This window comes from Dermacentor andersoni, chromosome 6 (assembly GCF_023375885.2).
Source record: "Dermacentor andersoni chromosome 6, qqDerAnde1_hic_scaffold, whole genome shotgun sequence".
NCBI lineage: Eukaryota > Metazoa > Arthropoda > Arachnida > Ixodida > Ixodidae > Dermacentor > Dermacentor andersoni.
The window spans coordinates 178311948-178328793 of NC_092819.1; the positions used below are offsets into that span (position 1 = coordinate 178311948).

General features: G+C 45.1%; 1 protein-coding gene across 1 annotated transcript in view; it reads left to right on the top strand.

The window, feature by feature from the left end:
- The window catches only part of LOC126523919 (uncharacterized), a 359924-nt gene that overhangs the window by 71797 nt on the left and 271281 nt on the right, over positions 1-16846 (top strand). Inside the window, exon 4 of the mRNA XM_050172335.2 lies at positions 7528-7686. Coding sequence (XP_050028292.2) covers positions 7528-7686 — 159 coding nt within the window. The remainder of the gene's footprint in view (positions 1-7527; positions 7687-16846) is intronic.

Genomic DNA, 16846 nt, shown 5'->3' on the forward strand with positions numbered 1-16846 from the left:
GGCAGCTTCGGCCCTCTCCCTGCTGTCGGTACTCGGGTAAGTCGCAAGCAACTCCCGCCGGAAAGCATCCCACGAGACAAATGTCGCTTCATGGTTTTGAAACCACGTTCGTGCGCTGTCCTCTAACGCGAAGTAAACGTTTCGTAGCTTGTGCTCTCCGTTCCATCCATTGAACTCAGCGACGCGCTCAAAGCGTTCCAGCCAGTCCTCTGCATCTTCAAATGTGTCGCCATGGAAGGGCTCTGGCGTCATTGGCGAGTTCACCACGATGTGAGTTGGCGTGATTTGAGTTGCCATCTCGGTAGCGTCTCCGTTAGCAGATGCTGATGCTCCGATAGAATCCGGCAAAGGTGAAAACTCGGGGGGGCTCACCACGTAGGCGACGGCTGCTGCGTTGGTGAACAGGAGTCAATTCGATGGGTCCAAGTCGCCGTGAGTCCAGGCTCCTTTCTCTGACCCGAGAAGGGCTTGAAATCATACCCCGCACCTCCACCAGAACTGTAATGCACAGTTGAATGACGCTACTTTAATAACTTTACGTCGGGCGAACTTGTGCCCGACAAACAGCTAAGCGAGAGCCTCGCTAAAACGTCCGCAGTCTCTTTCGCCGCAGTCCCGCACTTCTTCTTCCCTCGTGTCCCGCGCTGATAGCACGTTGCTCCGATTGCGCGTGCCTTGTGAGCCCGTGTTGCTCGCTTCACTGCCGCTATCTTTCGCAGGTAGCAGTGAACAGCTGGACGGACGCAGGAAGCGGCTGGCGCGTAATTTGAAATCATCTTGTGTCAATATGCGGAAGACAAAGATAATGATGAATAGATTGGCAAGGGAACGAGAGTTCAGAATTGCCAGTCAGCCTCTAAAGTGTGAAGGAGTGTGTTTATCTAGGTCAAATAATCACAGGGAACCCTGGTCATGAGAAGGAAATTCATAGAAGAATAAAGATGGCTTGGATCGCATATGGAAGGCATTGTCAGCTCCTGACTGGAAGCTTACCATTATCATTGAAAAGGAAGGTGTACAATCAGTGCATTTTACCGGTGCTGACATATGGGGCAGAGACTTGGAGATTGACAAAGAAGCGTGAGACCAAGTTAAGGACCGGCAAAGAGCGATAGAACGAAGAATGCTAGGCATAACGTTAAGAGAGAAAGAGAGTGGTTTAGATCAGAGAGCAAACTGGTGTAGCTGATATTCTAAATGACATTATGAGAAAAAAAATGGAGCTGGGCAGGTCATGTAATGCGCAGGTTAGATAACCGTTGGACCATTAGGGTTACACAATGGGTACCAAGAGAAGGGAAATGCAATCGATGATGGTTGAAGGCTAGGTGGAGCGATGAAATTGGAAAATTCGTGGGCGCTAGTTGGAATCGGTTGGCGCAGGACAGGAGTAATTGGAGATTGCAGGGAAGAGGCCTTTGTACTGCTGTGGACATAAAATTAGTGGCTGCTGCTGCTGCTGCTGCTGCTGCTGCTGATGATGATGATGAGACCCTTCGAAATAAGGTCGGCACTGTGCTCACACACATCGTCCAGGAAAGCGGCATGCCACAAGGTTCCATACTTGGCACACTTTTTGCGGTAAAAAATGAACTCCGTTAATAAAGTCATTCCCTCCTCTGTTCTGCACTCCATATATGTTGAAGATCTGCAAATAGCGTGCTCTACCTCAAATTTACGAACGGTAAAAGGCACCTGCAGATTACTTTGAATAAACTAACACAGTGCGCGGATGAAAATGACTTCCGCTTCTTCACACAGAAAACTGTTACAATGCTATTTTCGCCAGAACAAGGACTACTCTTGGACCCAGTCCTGAAATTGAATGAATTGACACTGTCCGTAAAGCAGGAATGTAGATTCCTTGGAGTAATTTTTGATAAAATACTAAATTTCTGGGCCCACATAAATACAGTAAAAATTAAGGCAACCTAAGCACTAAACATTCTGAAAGTGTTATCGCACAAGCACTGGGTCTGACCGAACATGCTCGTATTTACTAGGAATGTGCAAATACCCAACTGGAGATTACGAATAGAATAACAAATCAAATCAAGAAAAGAAATGAATATATTGAATTGAATATTATAAAGATTTTTGCAAAATTCAATGCTTACATATGTTGGGCAACATAATATGGTGCTGCATATGCTCGAGTCTCCTAGCATTACATAACAAGAATGCGTGACAATTAAGAACCTATCACTAACTTAGGAACATAGAATTCAAGATATACAGTACCGTCTACTCTTATTAAATGGAAGACAAAATTCGTATGTAGCACTGCTTAAGCTCAGTTTTTGTATATGAAGGTCCAGAAAATATATTTTTTCAATCACATTTCTGCTGAATAGAATCAGGTGCTTGCTTTCATCTGAAACTAAAGAATTAGGGACGTTATGTTGTACTGAATACCATGAGATTCTCAGTTTAATAGTGGACCTGTCTTTTGCAGCAACGTTTTATTTATTATGTAGAAAGTGTTGCTTTTGAATTTTTCTCCAGAATACAGAAGGGCTACTGTATCCCAACTTAACGACAGCTGGAATATCGTAAGGGCAATCTGCGTGGCAGATGAAAGGAGTGCACATGACATGACTCAATCACCTCTTCGCGCATAGCCGGCGGTGACAGTAAACAGCAGGCACTGTCTGCCCTGTTCCATTGTCAGGTTCGGCCTGATTTGCCACCTGTCAAATATTCTGAAATCTGGAGGGCCATGGCAAGGTTGCGCGTCACTGTTGTGCCCCCCGCCCTTCTTGCATTGATTTGCCGCATGCGCAGATGCATACAACCTGGTCATGACACATACTGTCGCGCCCCCTGTGTAAATACGAAGCTATGAAGGGTTGCTCGAAGCTACGCGAAGAGACTGATGTGCGTCTATGAATGATGTCTGGAACGACAGGCTGCCGTACAATCTGTCGCAAAGATGCCGGTGGTGCACAAATTTGTTGCCATCCTGTGCACTTTCATTTGCGAGGCACTTTGTCGGCTTTCCGAATGTAACGCAGGTGCTGCAAATAGATCTGTGTCGATTCAGCACCAAACCGTTACTTCAGTTGCTGATGCCCGATGAACTATGCTGATTAGGCCCAATTGCCTAGGCAGTGTGGCCGTGAAGAAAATTCGCCGCTGGGTGGTGTACCTCACATGACTGGAATCATCTTCCCACAGAAGTTGTAGGCCTTACTAATTATGAAGTTCCGTGAAGCCTTAGCTAATATTTTATATACAGGTGCCATATAAACACTCATGTAACCATCTTGAAGGGGCAGCGGAATATGACGACAAGGCAGGAACACACAGGACAGCGCTGAACTCACAACTAACTTTATTCAAAGGCATACACAAACTTATGTATACAACCTGTAGCCGCATGCTCTCCCATCGATGGCATCATTATCAGTGTGCAGGCAAAAAAGCAAAATACTGTAATCTAATGCTGCACTATGAGGCAGCTTAAAAATTCAAATTCACTGTCATACAAATTTAACGATGGCATGCTTACACAACGTGACCCATTTTTTTCCTGGTGTAGGAGGCATCAATAATCTCCTTCTTAGTCTGAGAGAGGGGATTGCCTGCGCACTGATAATGACGCCATCGATGGGAGAGCACATGGCTATGGGTTGTGTTCATAAGTGTGTGTGTGCCTTTGAATAAAGTTAGTTGCGAGTTCACTGCTATCCTGTCTGTTCCTGCCTTCTGTCTTCGTCATATTGCGCTGCCCCTTCAAGATGTTCTACCAGTACCAGCTCGCCCAAATGTCGATCCTTCTACTCATGTAACCAACTCCATTTCATTTCATGTCTTCATTTTTTTGTATTTACCACTCCCCCTCTGTAATGCCCTTGGCCCTGAGGGTTGTAATAAATGAATGAATAAATGAAATGAAATACGGTACTTCATTTCGCTTCTATATTCACTGCTGAAGTTTATGCCACATGGATGGCAGTGAAAAAAGTTATTGCCAATAAACACACCACTGCAGTTATGTCATATGCAGTGGTAGCTCTAAATCTAAATTAAAGTGTGATATATTAAACATGTTGGCTTCTAACAAACACGGGCAATCCATTTGCTTCTGCAGAGTCTCTAGCCCTGTAGGGTACCAGGGAAGGAAGAGATGAATGTGCACCCATGGCAGCAGACAGAGACGTAACAAATATAACTATACCATTTAAAGATAGGATCCAAGCGATATGTAAGACTTGAGAATGGCAACACGAATGGGAACAAGCTACGTCTAACTAAACCCATGCTTGGCAGTATTTGAAGTAATTGAAGTAATCTCATGCTGACTATGGGGGGGTACGCTCTGCGTGCAGATAGCAGATAAGGCTGAAAACGAGCTCCGGATCTAGCCACACAGTCTTGTGGTACCCCCAAACCATAGTGTGTGTAATCGCAACTACGTCGTATTCGAACGAATAAGGCAACTAGCGGTGTCAACTCTAATAAAGATTATTGTTACTAGCAATAAGGAACACTGGCAGAGGGAAGTCCACTCTGTAATAAGTAATAAATAGGCTTGCCTCCTTGCCTGGGATAGTCAGACAAGCGAGGTCACTCACGGGTTGCAGCAGGTATATAAATCTGGCAGATTAGAGGTTGGGTGCCTGAGAGTGAGGGTCTCCCATGGTGGCACGCTTTTATACCTTTTCACCTTTTGCGAGAGTAATGTCATCCTTGCCTGCTGGCAAGGATGACATTACTCTCGCATTACTCTGAAGGGGCAAAGGCTATATGCGTCATGAGAGCGAAGGAGAAGAGGAGGGCGTGTAGTTTCTCGTGTCTATGCCGGCTCTCGATGCGTCCGTAACGTGCAGACGGGACAACGCGGAAGGAAATGCGCGCGTGTGCGCTCTCCATGACTTGTAATTGGGGCCACAACACCTCCTTGCGTGCAAGAAGTGCTATGAAACAGTGATGCACAAGCAGTTTGCCCAACTCGCTGCTCTTCTAAACCACACAGATTGTCGAAATGTGACAACGCCCGTGTACTTAGATTTAGGTGCACATTAAAGAACCCCAGGTGGTCCAAATTATTCCGGAGTCCCCGACTATGGCGGGCCTCATAATCAGGGGTGTATGGTAGTGCAATTAAAGGACTGGACAAAAGAAGACACACAGGGACACACACATCACTCCTTTGTCCAGTATTTTAATCGTGCTACCGTAAACCCCTTCAAGATGCATTACCAACAAGCCCACATTGCAACCCTCATAATCAGATTGTGGTTTTGGCAGCTAAAACCCCATACTTTAATTTTTATTTTTTAAACCACACAGATTGAAAGGCAGAGACAACTTTTGCACAAATTATACCAACCGCCCATAGCTTCACACCCCTTTTAATTTTAGGAGAGGATTCACTGGTGCCACTGACTGACTTGCTTAGCTTTTTAGATGAAACAGGCTTTTTACCTAAACTGTAGAGCAAAGCAGCTTTTGCTGCTTTTACATTTTATTTTCTAACACTTTGTGGCTGGCACAGCATATCCTAAGTCGCTTTTGCACCAATAAAGCTGGTTTAACTATCTTCTAATGGTTATGCATCATGAAGTAGTGTAACAGAAAGCACTCCTACAACCTTATTTGCTTTTTTTCTGCAGTGACATGGTGAGGCTCTGTAGTTATCACTTGGACAGCTTCTTTGCCTCATTTTTCAAGGCAAGCATGTGTGATACTCCAAAGATGGCTTCTTTTTCTTTTGGCAACTTATTAGGCCCTCCTTATCTGCAGGGAGTAATGCTAGTGAATATTCTTTCAAGAAGGATGCCACTTTTCTGGTGGGAACAAAGCTTGTAGACAGTTTGCGTAACACCTAGACCTTTTGACGATGAATTCCAGGTGCCAGCTGCGAGCACAGCATAAAGTTCAGTCCAGTCACCACCAGATTTCTAGGGTTGTGACAGGCCTCTAGAGAGCATCCTGAATGAGTTTTTGAAGTGATTCCTCGCCTTAGGTGTGGGGAGACCCTTATATCCTAAGTGGAACTGTACTCTTGCATCCACGCAATTCCCGGACTATCGCCAGTTCTGCTTGCTATTTGGTGAATCTGAACCAGCATGCAGATGTAATAAGATGCAGTAGATTGAGCAGTCTTTTCTCAAGGAAATTTGGACCAGCCCACCATTGTGGCCTGGGCAGGAGCCCTGCAGCCCAAATAGGTGTGCGCTATGATGCCTTATATGCACACAATTGAGCTCAGGCTGAAGAAAGTACAAAAACATTTCTATGTGCAAACAGCCATCGAAAATATTAGTTGGGGTAAATAGCACAGAAGAAAGAGAGGGTCCAGTGTGCTCAGTACCACTCTCACGCAGCCGTTGGACTAGCTGGCTTGAACAGCAGCTTTAAGAGAGCATGATACTATCAACATTCCGCATTCATCGTCCCGTTTCCAGTTGCCAGCCACTGTTTGGACAATGTGCTGTCTTTAAAAAAGACCAAATTAAGCAGCTGAAATTCTTATTGTGTTGGTCTTTTTCTTTTTTCTGTTGCCATGGGGCAGGGCTCAGTGGTGATGGGCAGCCTGCCTTTCTTCTAGCGTTGTTCACTTGCAAGTTACTACTGGTTGTGTGTATGTGTTATGTGTGGGTGGCGGCCACCTGTTGATAATTGCGCTCCGGAACAGTTTTGATGGTTAGGCATACAATAAGATGCAGACATGATAGAGGAAGAGCAGGAAGGAAGCTGGTGCCAAAAGTGCACGTTTTTTGGCACCAATATGTTTCCCCGCCTGATGAGTTTTCGTCGAACACTCGACTAGGAAGGCAGCGGCATGCATTGACTACCTTTCCTACGTTCCTACCTTTTGTAGGATAGATATGTTTATTATAATTTATGTATAGATAAGGAGCATCAAGCTAGGAACAGCAGACTTATAGAAGTAATACAGTGCTTTTAGATCAGTGACATTTCAGCAACTTTTTGCCAGTTTAATCTGCTTCAGGTCAAATTTTGCTTCGAATTTTCTGTTTAGCGCTTTACGTGCTACAACACGGTGGTGCAGGTACCATCGCCAGGGGTTTTCTGTATACACTCCTTTTTTCAATCTGACTCGTTTCATTCTTTAAACATTTTCGCGAACAGATTATGTTTTTATAAAACTTGACAGAACATGTGTAAAATTATTGACTGAGCCCAAGTTTACAACAAATTTGGGAGAGTTTGCAGGTATGTATTGATTGACATGCTGGGCCCTAAGAATGATGTGATGAAGCAAGTGGAGTTTTTTGTGGGCACAGGGTCTGCTAATGCCCCCCCCCCCCCCCCCCCCCTAGAAGAAAGAAAAAAGCTGCACCGGTTATTTGAGACATTGAGGGGGCTTTTCTTCCATCTTTTACAGAAATAATTTGTTTAGGAAAAGTTATTTTGATGTTGTGCATATTAAAAAATTTCTCATCTATTCTCTGGGCGAGCAAGTATGTGGGTTTCTAATTCTGTAGGATGTTGTTTTCCAAGACAGCTGGTAGCGTATTCAACAGAGGCTGAAATAAGTGTCATGACTCTGTGCAGGACAGTCGCTGCTGAGCCCACGGAAGATATTGGAGCATGTCCAGCGGGTCCTGGCTGAATGTCAGCAGCAGCAGCTGCAGGTGCAGTATGCTCGCCTCCTCCGGCTGCTGCTGCTGCTCGGTGGGTGGCAGGCCACACTGCCGCCGTCCGTCTACCACGGTGAGTGCTTTTTAAGGAAATCTTATTTTGACTAGCACTAGAGTGTAGCTGTAGTGTCCGAGTCTGATGCTAGATGCTCCCAGTACAACCTAACTTATACAGCCTTCCAAGAGATGGCACCGCTTTGCATAATGATCGCACTTGATAATTTACTTGCATAATGATCGCACTTCTCTGTAAAAAAAATTGAAGCAAATTCAGGGGTGCGATCATTATGTGGTGAAATTTCCCACGAAAAGAAACATTTTTTTTTTCATCCCGCATTTGCTGCGGGATGGCAACGGGTCAACAAGCAGGTGGCTGCCGCTGTCAGTGCGGGACACCATAACAAAAACGGCGGCCAGCGGAGCAAGCTGAACGCCCCGAATGCGATTTTTCTTCTTGTGAGTACATTATGCCTATTGAAACAGTTTCTTCCTTATCAGTAATGAATAATATCGTTAATATTGGCAAGTTTGCGACAATAACGTAGCCATGTCTACTTGGAGAGCACAGAAACAGAGATAGATGCGCTTAGCTGCCAGTGACATAGAAACACATGGCGGGCGTGCTGCGGAAACTGTGGCATTTGTCTTCACTGCTATCCTAATACGGTACGTTTCCGCTAAGGGTGGGCGAATATTTTAGCTGCATTGCAAGCGTCGGCATACGAATAGGGTACACTTCTAACGTATCAGTGTAAACGTGGCCACTATCGTTGCCGCTCGCGATTTGTTGCGTGCCCACGAGTGCAGACAAGAATCAAAAGGCACCCTTTATGTTGTTGTTGTTGACCAAAATCATTATGAAGCCTACAAATAATAAAGCTGAGGCAAGTTTGGTTGTAGCTTATTTTTTTCATGGAAGTGCGGAAACTGATGAAAGGAATGAAATGGGCATCTGCTTAAGAATGTTGGGTGTGTGCAGACCGCTTGGTATGTCTTCAAGAGTCGTACGCGTAGCATTCGACATATGGTAAGCGCGATCATCATTAGCTAGATTTGGCACACAACATATCGCTGTGACAAGTTTAGGGTGTGATCATTACACGGGAAAGAAAAAAAATCAAATTTTAATGACAAAATTCAGGGGGGAGATCATTACGCTAGCGCGATCATTATGCGAGTAAATACGGTATATGCATGTGATGCATGGGAGTTCGTGCGTGGCATGGGTCGAGTTCATTCTGTGTCTCTGTCTGCCCATGGCAACACCACAAATGAAGGTGTTTTCTGCCAGACTTACGCCACTGTGATCACCGGTTCTCACCACCCCTGACACTTTAGCTATACTGGCTGGCAACACCTCGGTAAAATGTCCTGCTTGCGTCCGGAGTTGCTAACTTGCCCGCAGACTGCAGTCGTGCCTTTCTGCTGTATGGCCTCATTTTGGAAAGGCACTGCATTTTCGATGCATTTTCATCTCTGACTATGCTGGAGCCATTGAACCTGTCGCCACCACCAGCTGCGTTAAGGTCACAGACACAGGCAAGTCCATTAAGCTTCAAGTCAATACGACGCCTAGTGGTCTCGGTCCAGTACACTTTGGCCATCGAGATGCTTGCATGGCACTTCGGCGTCACAGGTAATGTCCGACTGGGACGGCACCAATTTTGCAAACGCTGCCAGCTACATGGCTAGTCCTTTGTTGATTTCACCGTTCCGCTTCACAAACTAACAGATTGTTGCAGTGTCAGTGCTCAAACTGAGGAGAGCTTATGCAACTAATTCATCCCTGGCACAACGGGCCCACAGTTTGGCAGTCGGTCACCCAGAACTTCATATACTGATGCCTTTCTTATAGACAGCATTTACACTTCTGATCGTAATGTTACTTCTAATGCATTCAACAAGTTTTTGAAGTCAGTATTCTCTCCTGATAATGGGAGTTACTCATGTGCTCTATAAGTATGAAGCACTATCTCCTATTGATGGTCTAGAAATCTCAGAACCCAGCATACTTAACCTACTGCTGAATTTGAATGTACGAAAATCCCCAGGTCCAGATGGCAGGCTTAACACATTTTAAAGACTTATGCTTATGGAGAGTGGATGGTCAAATTTCTTGTGGTTATCTTTCATTTGTTGCTTTCTTCTGGTGTACTACCAAAAGATTGGAAAAAGCAAAAAATAAAAGCCTTTGTTCAAATAAGGTAATAAACAGTTGACTACTAATTATAGGCTGATAGTTTTAACTAGTACATGTTCCAAATTATTAGAGCACATTCTTAACACACATAACCCTTTTGTTTGATATCCATTCCACTTTCTCACCAATGAAACATGGGTTTAGGCAGAGTTTCTCAAATACAACCAGGGTGTCGGAACAAATAGTTTTTTTGTTCTGGTTTTAGTTTTGTTCCACTGAAAAAGTTCCATTCCCATTCTGCTGCAGAATGGAAAAAAAAAGAAAAGAAATTAGGACCCATAACAGTTTATAATGGTTTTGGCTTGCATGCAAAAATTTTTAAAGCAAAGTTATGATAGAAACATTGTATTTTTCTCAATAAGTGAATTATGAATTGTGAGCTTATGCTTAGTGCCTTGAGCACGGCACAAAGTATTATATCATCTTAGTAGTGTCATCGAGTGTACTTACTGAAATGCAAGACCGCGGTTCCTATAAGACAAACTTAAATGAATGATAAAACTTCAGTACCAAAGCGTTGTACCTGCAGAAAATGAAACAATAAGCTCTTCAGTGTGTAAGCCATGGGCTTTTCTATGATGCCGATTGCCAGTGCACCGAGTGGCAGGCTTAGATTAGTGGAGCGCTCGACCGGCTATCGCTCGCACTATCCCTGCCTGAGATGCATGCTATTTCTGATGTTGCCAGGCGTCGGTTGTTTCGGATGTCGGATTTTCCCCTTGAACTGAGAACCAATAAAAATATTTCGGTTTAACTCTGAAACAAAATAATAAATACAATCGAACCCACTTTAACAATATTCAGTGCCACAAAAATTCCATTGTTATAACCGATAATTGTTATAATAACTGGGTTGCATGAAAAAAATCTGAATTTGGGATGCCAGAACTGTTTTGAGAAAACTGTAATGGCGGGGAGGCCAGTTTCCTTCCCCACCACCTTTCTCCATCCAGGTGCTTGCTGTGTTGCCTTGTTAAATTGTTTAAATCTGCTTCTTGCGCATTGGGATAGTGTGTAACAAGCCATGGCTGTCGGCATTCAGGAATGGCACTGCTATAACAACTTGAAATAGGGGTCACAGGCGGTAAGCGATATGCGAGCTCTGCGGAGGCATCGCTTTGGTGGCCTCAAAAGGGCCCTTAGAAAATGCGAGAAGGTTGCCGTGGCAGCCTCTCAGGTTCAGAAATCTGGAAGAAACGCTGGGGCGAGATCAGCACAAGCATCTCACCACGTACTTCTCGCTGGCTTGCACAAGAAAAACCCATGTCTCTCAGCTTTGCTTGCAATATGGGAAGCTTGCTGACATCCTTCTCGAAGGCGTCCAGGTGCTCCATGTAGCGTAGTGGAAGGCTCCGGGGGAAGTGAACCCAGGACTGAATCATCTGCAGGGCCTTCTGCAAGGACAATGTTGAGGTACCCTGCCCTATCGTGTCATTGCTGCTGTCATCACCATCACTGTCGCTGTCGCTATCCGCTGTAAGCATGTTTGCGACAATCACCTCATCAGTTAGAAGCATTTCGTTTCCAAATCTATAGCAGTGCGCTTTCTTTTCACTGGCAACGTCGTGCATTGCCAATGATCAGTGGGTGGATCAGCCATCTTCCGTTTTGGTGGTGAGTCAAACGAGGCTGAGAAACTGCGTGACCAGGAATGACTTCAACCCGACCAACAAAGATGGGTATGAGTAGCTTAATCTGTTAGCAGAACTGCGCAGAATGAGGGGCCAGCGAGCAATCTGGGAGCAGCACTGTCGGTGCAGTTGGTGCGGTCCATTCGTGTTTTGGAAGGTGGCATGGCGTAGAGCTTGATGTTCGAAGTGGTGGAAGGGCGACAGGAGAGAGGCTTGCGAGACTGGCGTTGGGGAGAAGGCTGGAAAACAGTGCGTGGCTGCATGCACCGGCTCAAATTCCTCTTTATTTTTTACCGCGAAGCTGTCTATGGCTACCTTTTGGAAAAATCGTGGCGGCAAACAGAAGACACCTTGTGGCAAGGCCAACTTTCTCGTAAATGCTCTGTAGCTATCAATCTAATGTAGGTATCTTGGAAAAAATCATACTGAAATTGGCCGCTAAGACGACTCTATCCTTACGCCGAGTTTCATTTACTTGTCATTAGTTCACAGTGAAGTTGCAAACGTTGCAGAATTCCCATCTGCTGTCAATACATGGGCATCTACTATGGTTGCAGAAAATGGCTGTAACTCTTGTTTCAATGAAACTATCCTGCAACAAATTATGTTGTAATTAGTCGCTAAGACAACTCTAACATGACGCCGAGTTAAATTTACTTTTCTTAATTACGTAGTTCAGAGTGAAGTTGTAAGTATTGTGGAATTCCCGTCTGGCTGTCAATACATCGGCTTCTGCGAGAGGCAGACGGACAGCCCCATGTTTGTCCACTAGAATAAAACCCTATTCCTTCCAAGTTTCATTCAGCTAAATAACTAGGAAGTATTCTCAATCACAAGTTAAACGTGTTCTTCATGCATGCTTAGGGCTGTGCTCCGGGCAACACACATCATTGCTCACGTCGAGGTTTGGTTTAATGGCCACCTGCGTCTAAACGACGCTCCATCACAGATGCATCCACAACAGCTGCGTCTTTAGAGCGGTGTAGTAAAAGCCCTTTGGTGTTAGCTTTGTGTAATGTAACGTAGATTGAAGGCGGAGTCTTGTAAAATAGATGCTTCTCTTTTAAGGCGGGCCAGAAAAAGAACGTACAGCTTACGCATTTCATCGTCTTCAATGGCGCCGACCTGTGCGCGTGCCGTCTCGCGGTGTGGGAGCCCCACATTATTGTGTCAATTGCCCCCCATCTGAAAAGTGACCGTCTCGGTCTTGCCAAAAATTTCTTTAAGCGACGACAAGAAATGGAGCTCCTCAGGTGCATCTAGGCGTTCACGTATGTGCATAGTATGGTTTCATGTGCATTACATGAACAACTTCAGCGCGAGGACGATGACAGAGTGAACCGGGGTCAGAACTGCAGGGGACGACTTTGTAGGTCACGTCACTGAGGCGGCGTGTAACCTTGTAGGGACCAAAATACCGGCGGAGCAACTTTTCAGAGAGTTCTCGGCGACGAATGGGTGTCTAGACCCACACGAAGGCGCCGGTATTGTAATGGATGTCGCGTCGACCCTGGTTGTATTGAAGGGTGTTGGTATGCTGTTGGCTCCGGATACGATGCCGAGCAAGCTAGCATGCTTCTTCGGCTCTTTGTACGAACTCTCCCACATGTTCGCTGGTTGCACTATTATCAGCCAGAGGTAGCATGGCGTCAAGTGTTCACATGACGTGGCACTCATATACAAATTCGAATGGCGTAAACTGCTTTGTCTCCTGTACAGCAGTGTTATACGCGACGGTCCCACGTCTTGTGCTCTATATCGATATACATGGAGAGCATATCAGCCAGTGTTCTGTTCAGACGTTCCGTTAATCCATTGGTTTGAGGGTGATACGCATCGAAATTATAGTCGCAACAGAGAACATGTATAAATAGCAGGAGTTCTGCAAAATATTGCAGGGCGAGTCAAATGAAAGTGAGCCAATGTGAATGTATGACAAACGGGGTACTTTTTTTAAAAGCAGTCTCCATGAGCATTTAGAAATTTGTCCCGTTGACTAACTAAGTCACGTGATTCTAGTCTCGTAAAACTCCTTGGGTTGCTGCTTCAAAAAGTCTCTGACTCTTTCACGTCATTGTCCGACACGAATCTGGGTTTCCTTGAGCTGCTTTTTCAGTTGCTCAAAAATGTGGAAGTTGCGAGGCGATAGGTCTGGGCTGTGTGGCGGATGCTGCAGCGTTTCCCAATTAAATTTTGCCTGTTTTCTATTAACCACATCAGCGATGTGGCGATGGGCATTGTCATGGAGCAAGATGACCCCATTTGTCAATTTTCCATGTTGTTTGATCTTGATTGCGAAATGCAGCCGATCCGGCGTTTCACAATATCGGAAACAATTGATAATCTCTTTAGATTTAGCAAATTCTATCCGTAATGGCCCCTGATGATCGAAAAAAAAAAAAAAGAAAGTCTAACATCTTCCCGGTGGAAACAACAGCCTTTGCTTTCTTGGGGGTGGTGAATTTGAATGTTTTCACTGTAAGCTTTGCCGTCGTGTTTCAGGCTCGTAGTAGTGGCACCATGGTTCGTCCCCGATCAAAATTGCAGACAAGAAGTGGTCACCCTCATTGTCATACCGGATCAGATGAGTCAAGGCAGTGCCAAAATTCTCCGTCTTCTGGCGGTGGTTCAAAATCTTGGGCAGCTATTGCGCACACAAGAGCCGATAACCGAGATGTTCATGAATTATGGCGTGAACAGAAGTGTGGCTGATGTTCGCATGCTCTACCAGCTCATCGATTCTTATCCTCCGTTCTTGTCTAATCAGCTCATGAACCTTTGCAAGTGCGTTGGGGGTGATTGCACGGTGGCTTTTGCCCTGTCTTGGATCGTCTGCAACTTTTGTGTCCTTCTTTGAGCCGTTTGCTCCAACGCCTCACAGTGGCCAATGAAATGCAATGTTCAACGTACACAGCAGCCATACGGCGCCTAATTTCCTTTTGGGAAACACCTTCACCTGTCAAAAACGTCATGACGCCACGTGGTTCAATTTTTTGGAGCATCCATTATGTCACACAACAATGTTCAACCCAGGGTATGAGAGCATTGAAGAGCCGTTATCCTCACACCTACTCGTCACTTTTGTAAATGAGAGATGCTTGTGTGCCATGTGCATGCCTCGCAGCTAATGAAACGAACCATTATTCCATGGTGTGGGTTGGCTCATTTTCATTTGACTCACCCTCGTACTTAGAGATGCGAAGATATAATGGAATATCTAAATGCGAAGATGCAGCTTGATAAAAGGCAAAATAAGTGTAACTGGAAACAGAGTTCACTGCAGGTATATACAAAACTTTGCAACAAGGTATTTAAATATATTTATGAGCCTCCAATAAATCTACATATCTAAGAAAATGTCACTTATATATTGCATCAAACAAGGCAAATAAACATGTTGTGCAGTTACAGATTCATAGATTGCAGAATCCTAAGCCCTTCCCCCTTCCTCCACTCCCACCATATTGCGCGTGATGGAAGACGGTGCGCTTCTTCCCCACATTTTTCCCTTGCACATACAAGACTGAGCCACCATCGTCGGCTCACCCATGCCACGCATCCCCCTCCCCCCACGCTTTCACTCACACATGCGGCATGCGGCACTTTTCTATTGGCTTAGAAAACAGCGGCAAAATAGATATTGGTCTATAATTACCTAGATTATTTCTGTCCGCACTTTTAAACAAGACCTTTACTTTGCCTGTCTTCATTTTGTTAGGAAATATACCGCTACTTAAAACAAGATTATAAACATGGGTTATACACGGAGTGATAATGTCAAGGATGAACATTACTGGTTTCATTTTTATACCATCAGTGTCTTCACCGCTGTTTTTTTTTAAGTGCCGTAAAAGTGTTAAACACTTTCTGTTGGAGCTAAAAAAATTGATGACTTGGATGGAGGCTTCAAATAGTCGTGTATAACAGGATTGTGGGAACTCTGAGGAAGAGATGTGAAGTACTTGCTAAAAATTTTTGCTAACATTTGTCCATTTAAAATTTTGTTATCTATAGTTAACTTTTTCGATTCGGTAGTTGAATTCCAAGAAAAGATAACAAGCTGCTGCCATAAATTGTTACTGTCCTTGATGCCATCAAACATATTACATAAGCAGTCACGTTCAGCATTTCGAAGTGTCTTGTTTAGATTTCTGTATTTTTTTCACACCTGTAATGCATCCAGATTTTGATTTTTCTTTTTGTTGATCATTTTCAACAAGTGTGGCGTCATCCACGGTTTACATGCACGTCTTAGTTTCGCAATATTTTTATAAGGAAAACGTTTGTTATACAAGGAGCTAAATATTTCCATAAATCTATTGTACGCCGAGTATCCGGCAATTGAAGCATCCCATGGCCCATTACTTTTCGCAAAAGAAGTAGTGTAAGGAAGAAGTGCGCCGTGCAGAGCTCCGCAGCCAGATCGCCAGCGCTACTGAAGTGGGGCTCGGGCTAGACACTGTTCCTGTGTAACTGACTAAGCCTACGCTGTTGCGTCTTCCTGTCGGCGTCCTTCGTGTTGTCCACAGCCGTGTCGGCAGAAGCGAATGGGAGAAGTGAGTCGTCTAGGACGGAGACACTGAAAATGTCGGCGGGGACAGGCGAGCGCGAAAGAGCACCGGCATCGGCGTGCTTCTTGCCTGAGCGGTAGACAACCCGGATATCGTACTCTTGGAGCTTCAGTGCCCACCGGGCTAGGCGGCTGCAGGGATCCTTGAGAGACGACAACCAGCAAAGTGCGCGATGATCTGTAACGGCATCGAAAGACTGGCCGTACAGGTATGGACGAAATTTTGTGATGGCCCTGATGATTGCTAGACTTTCTTTTTCCATGACTGAATAGTTCGCTTCAGCTTTCGTGAGAGTGCGGCTCGCATAAGCAACAACATATTCTTGGCCGCCGCACTTTTGCTGGGCGAGCACAGCGCCAAGACCAACACCGCTAGCATCCGTATGGGTTTCCATGGGAGCAGTTGGATCGAAATGACACAGTATCGGTGGTGTTGTGAGCAGGCGACGTAGTGTCGAGAAGGCATTATTGCAAGCCGGGGACCATGTGGAAAGATTGGGGTCTCCCCGAAGAAGCGCTGTCAGTGGTGCTATATTCGAAGCGAAATTTCAAATAAAGCGGCGGAAGTACGAGCAGAGGCCAATGAAACTACGCAAGTCTTTTAGTGACGTTGGCCTCGGGAATTCTTTAACAGCACGAAGCTTACTGGCATCAGAGAGAACGCTGTCCTTCGACACGATATGTCTGAGAATTGTCAGCTTGCGTGCCCCAAAGGGACATTTTTTCAGGTTTAGTGTGAGGCCAGCGTCACTGAGCATCACTGAGCACTGTAAAACCTGCTCCAAGCGATGAAGGTGAGTAGGAAAATCTGGTGCAAACATTACTACATCAT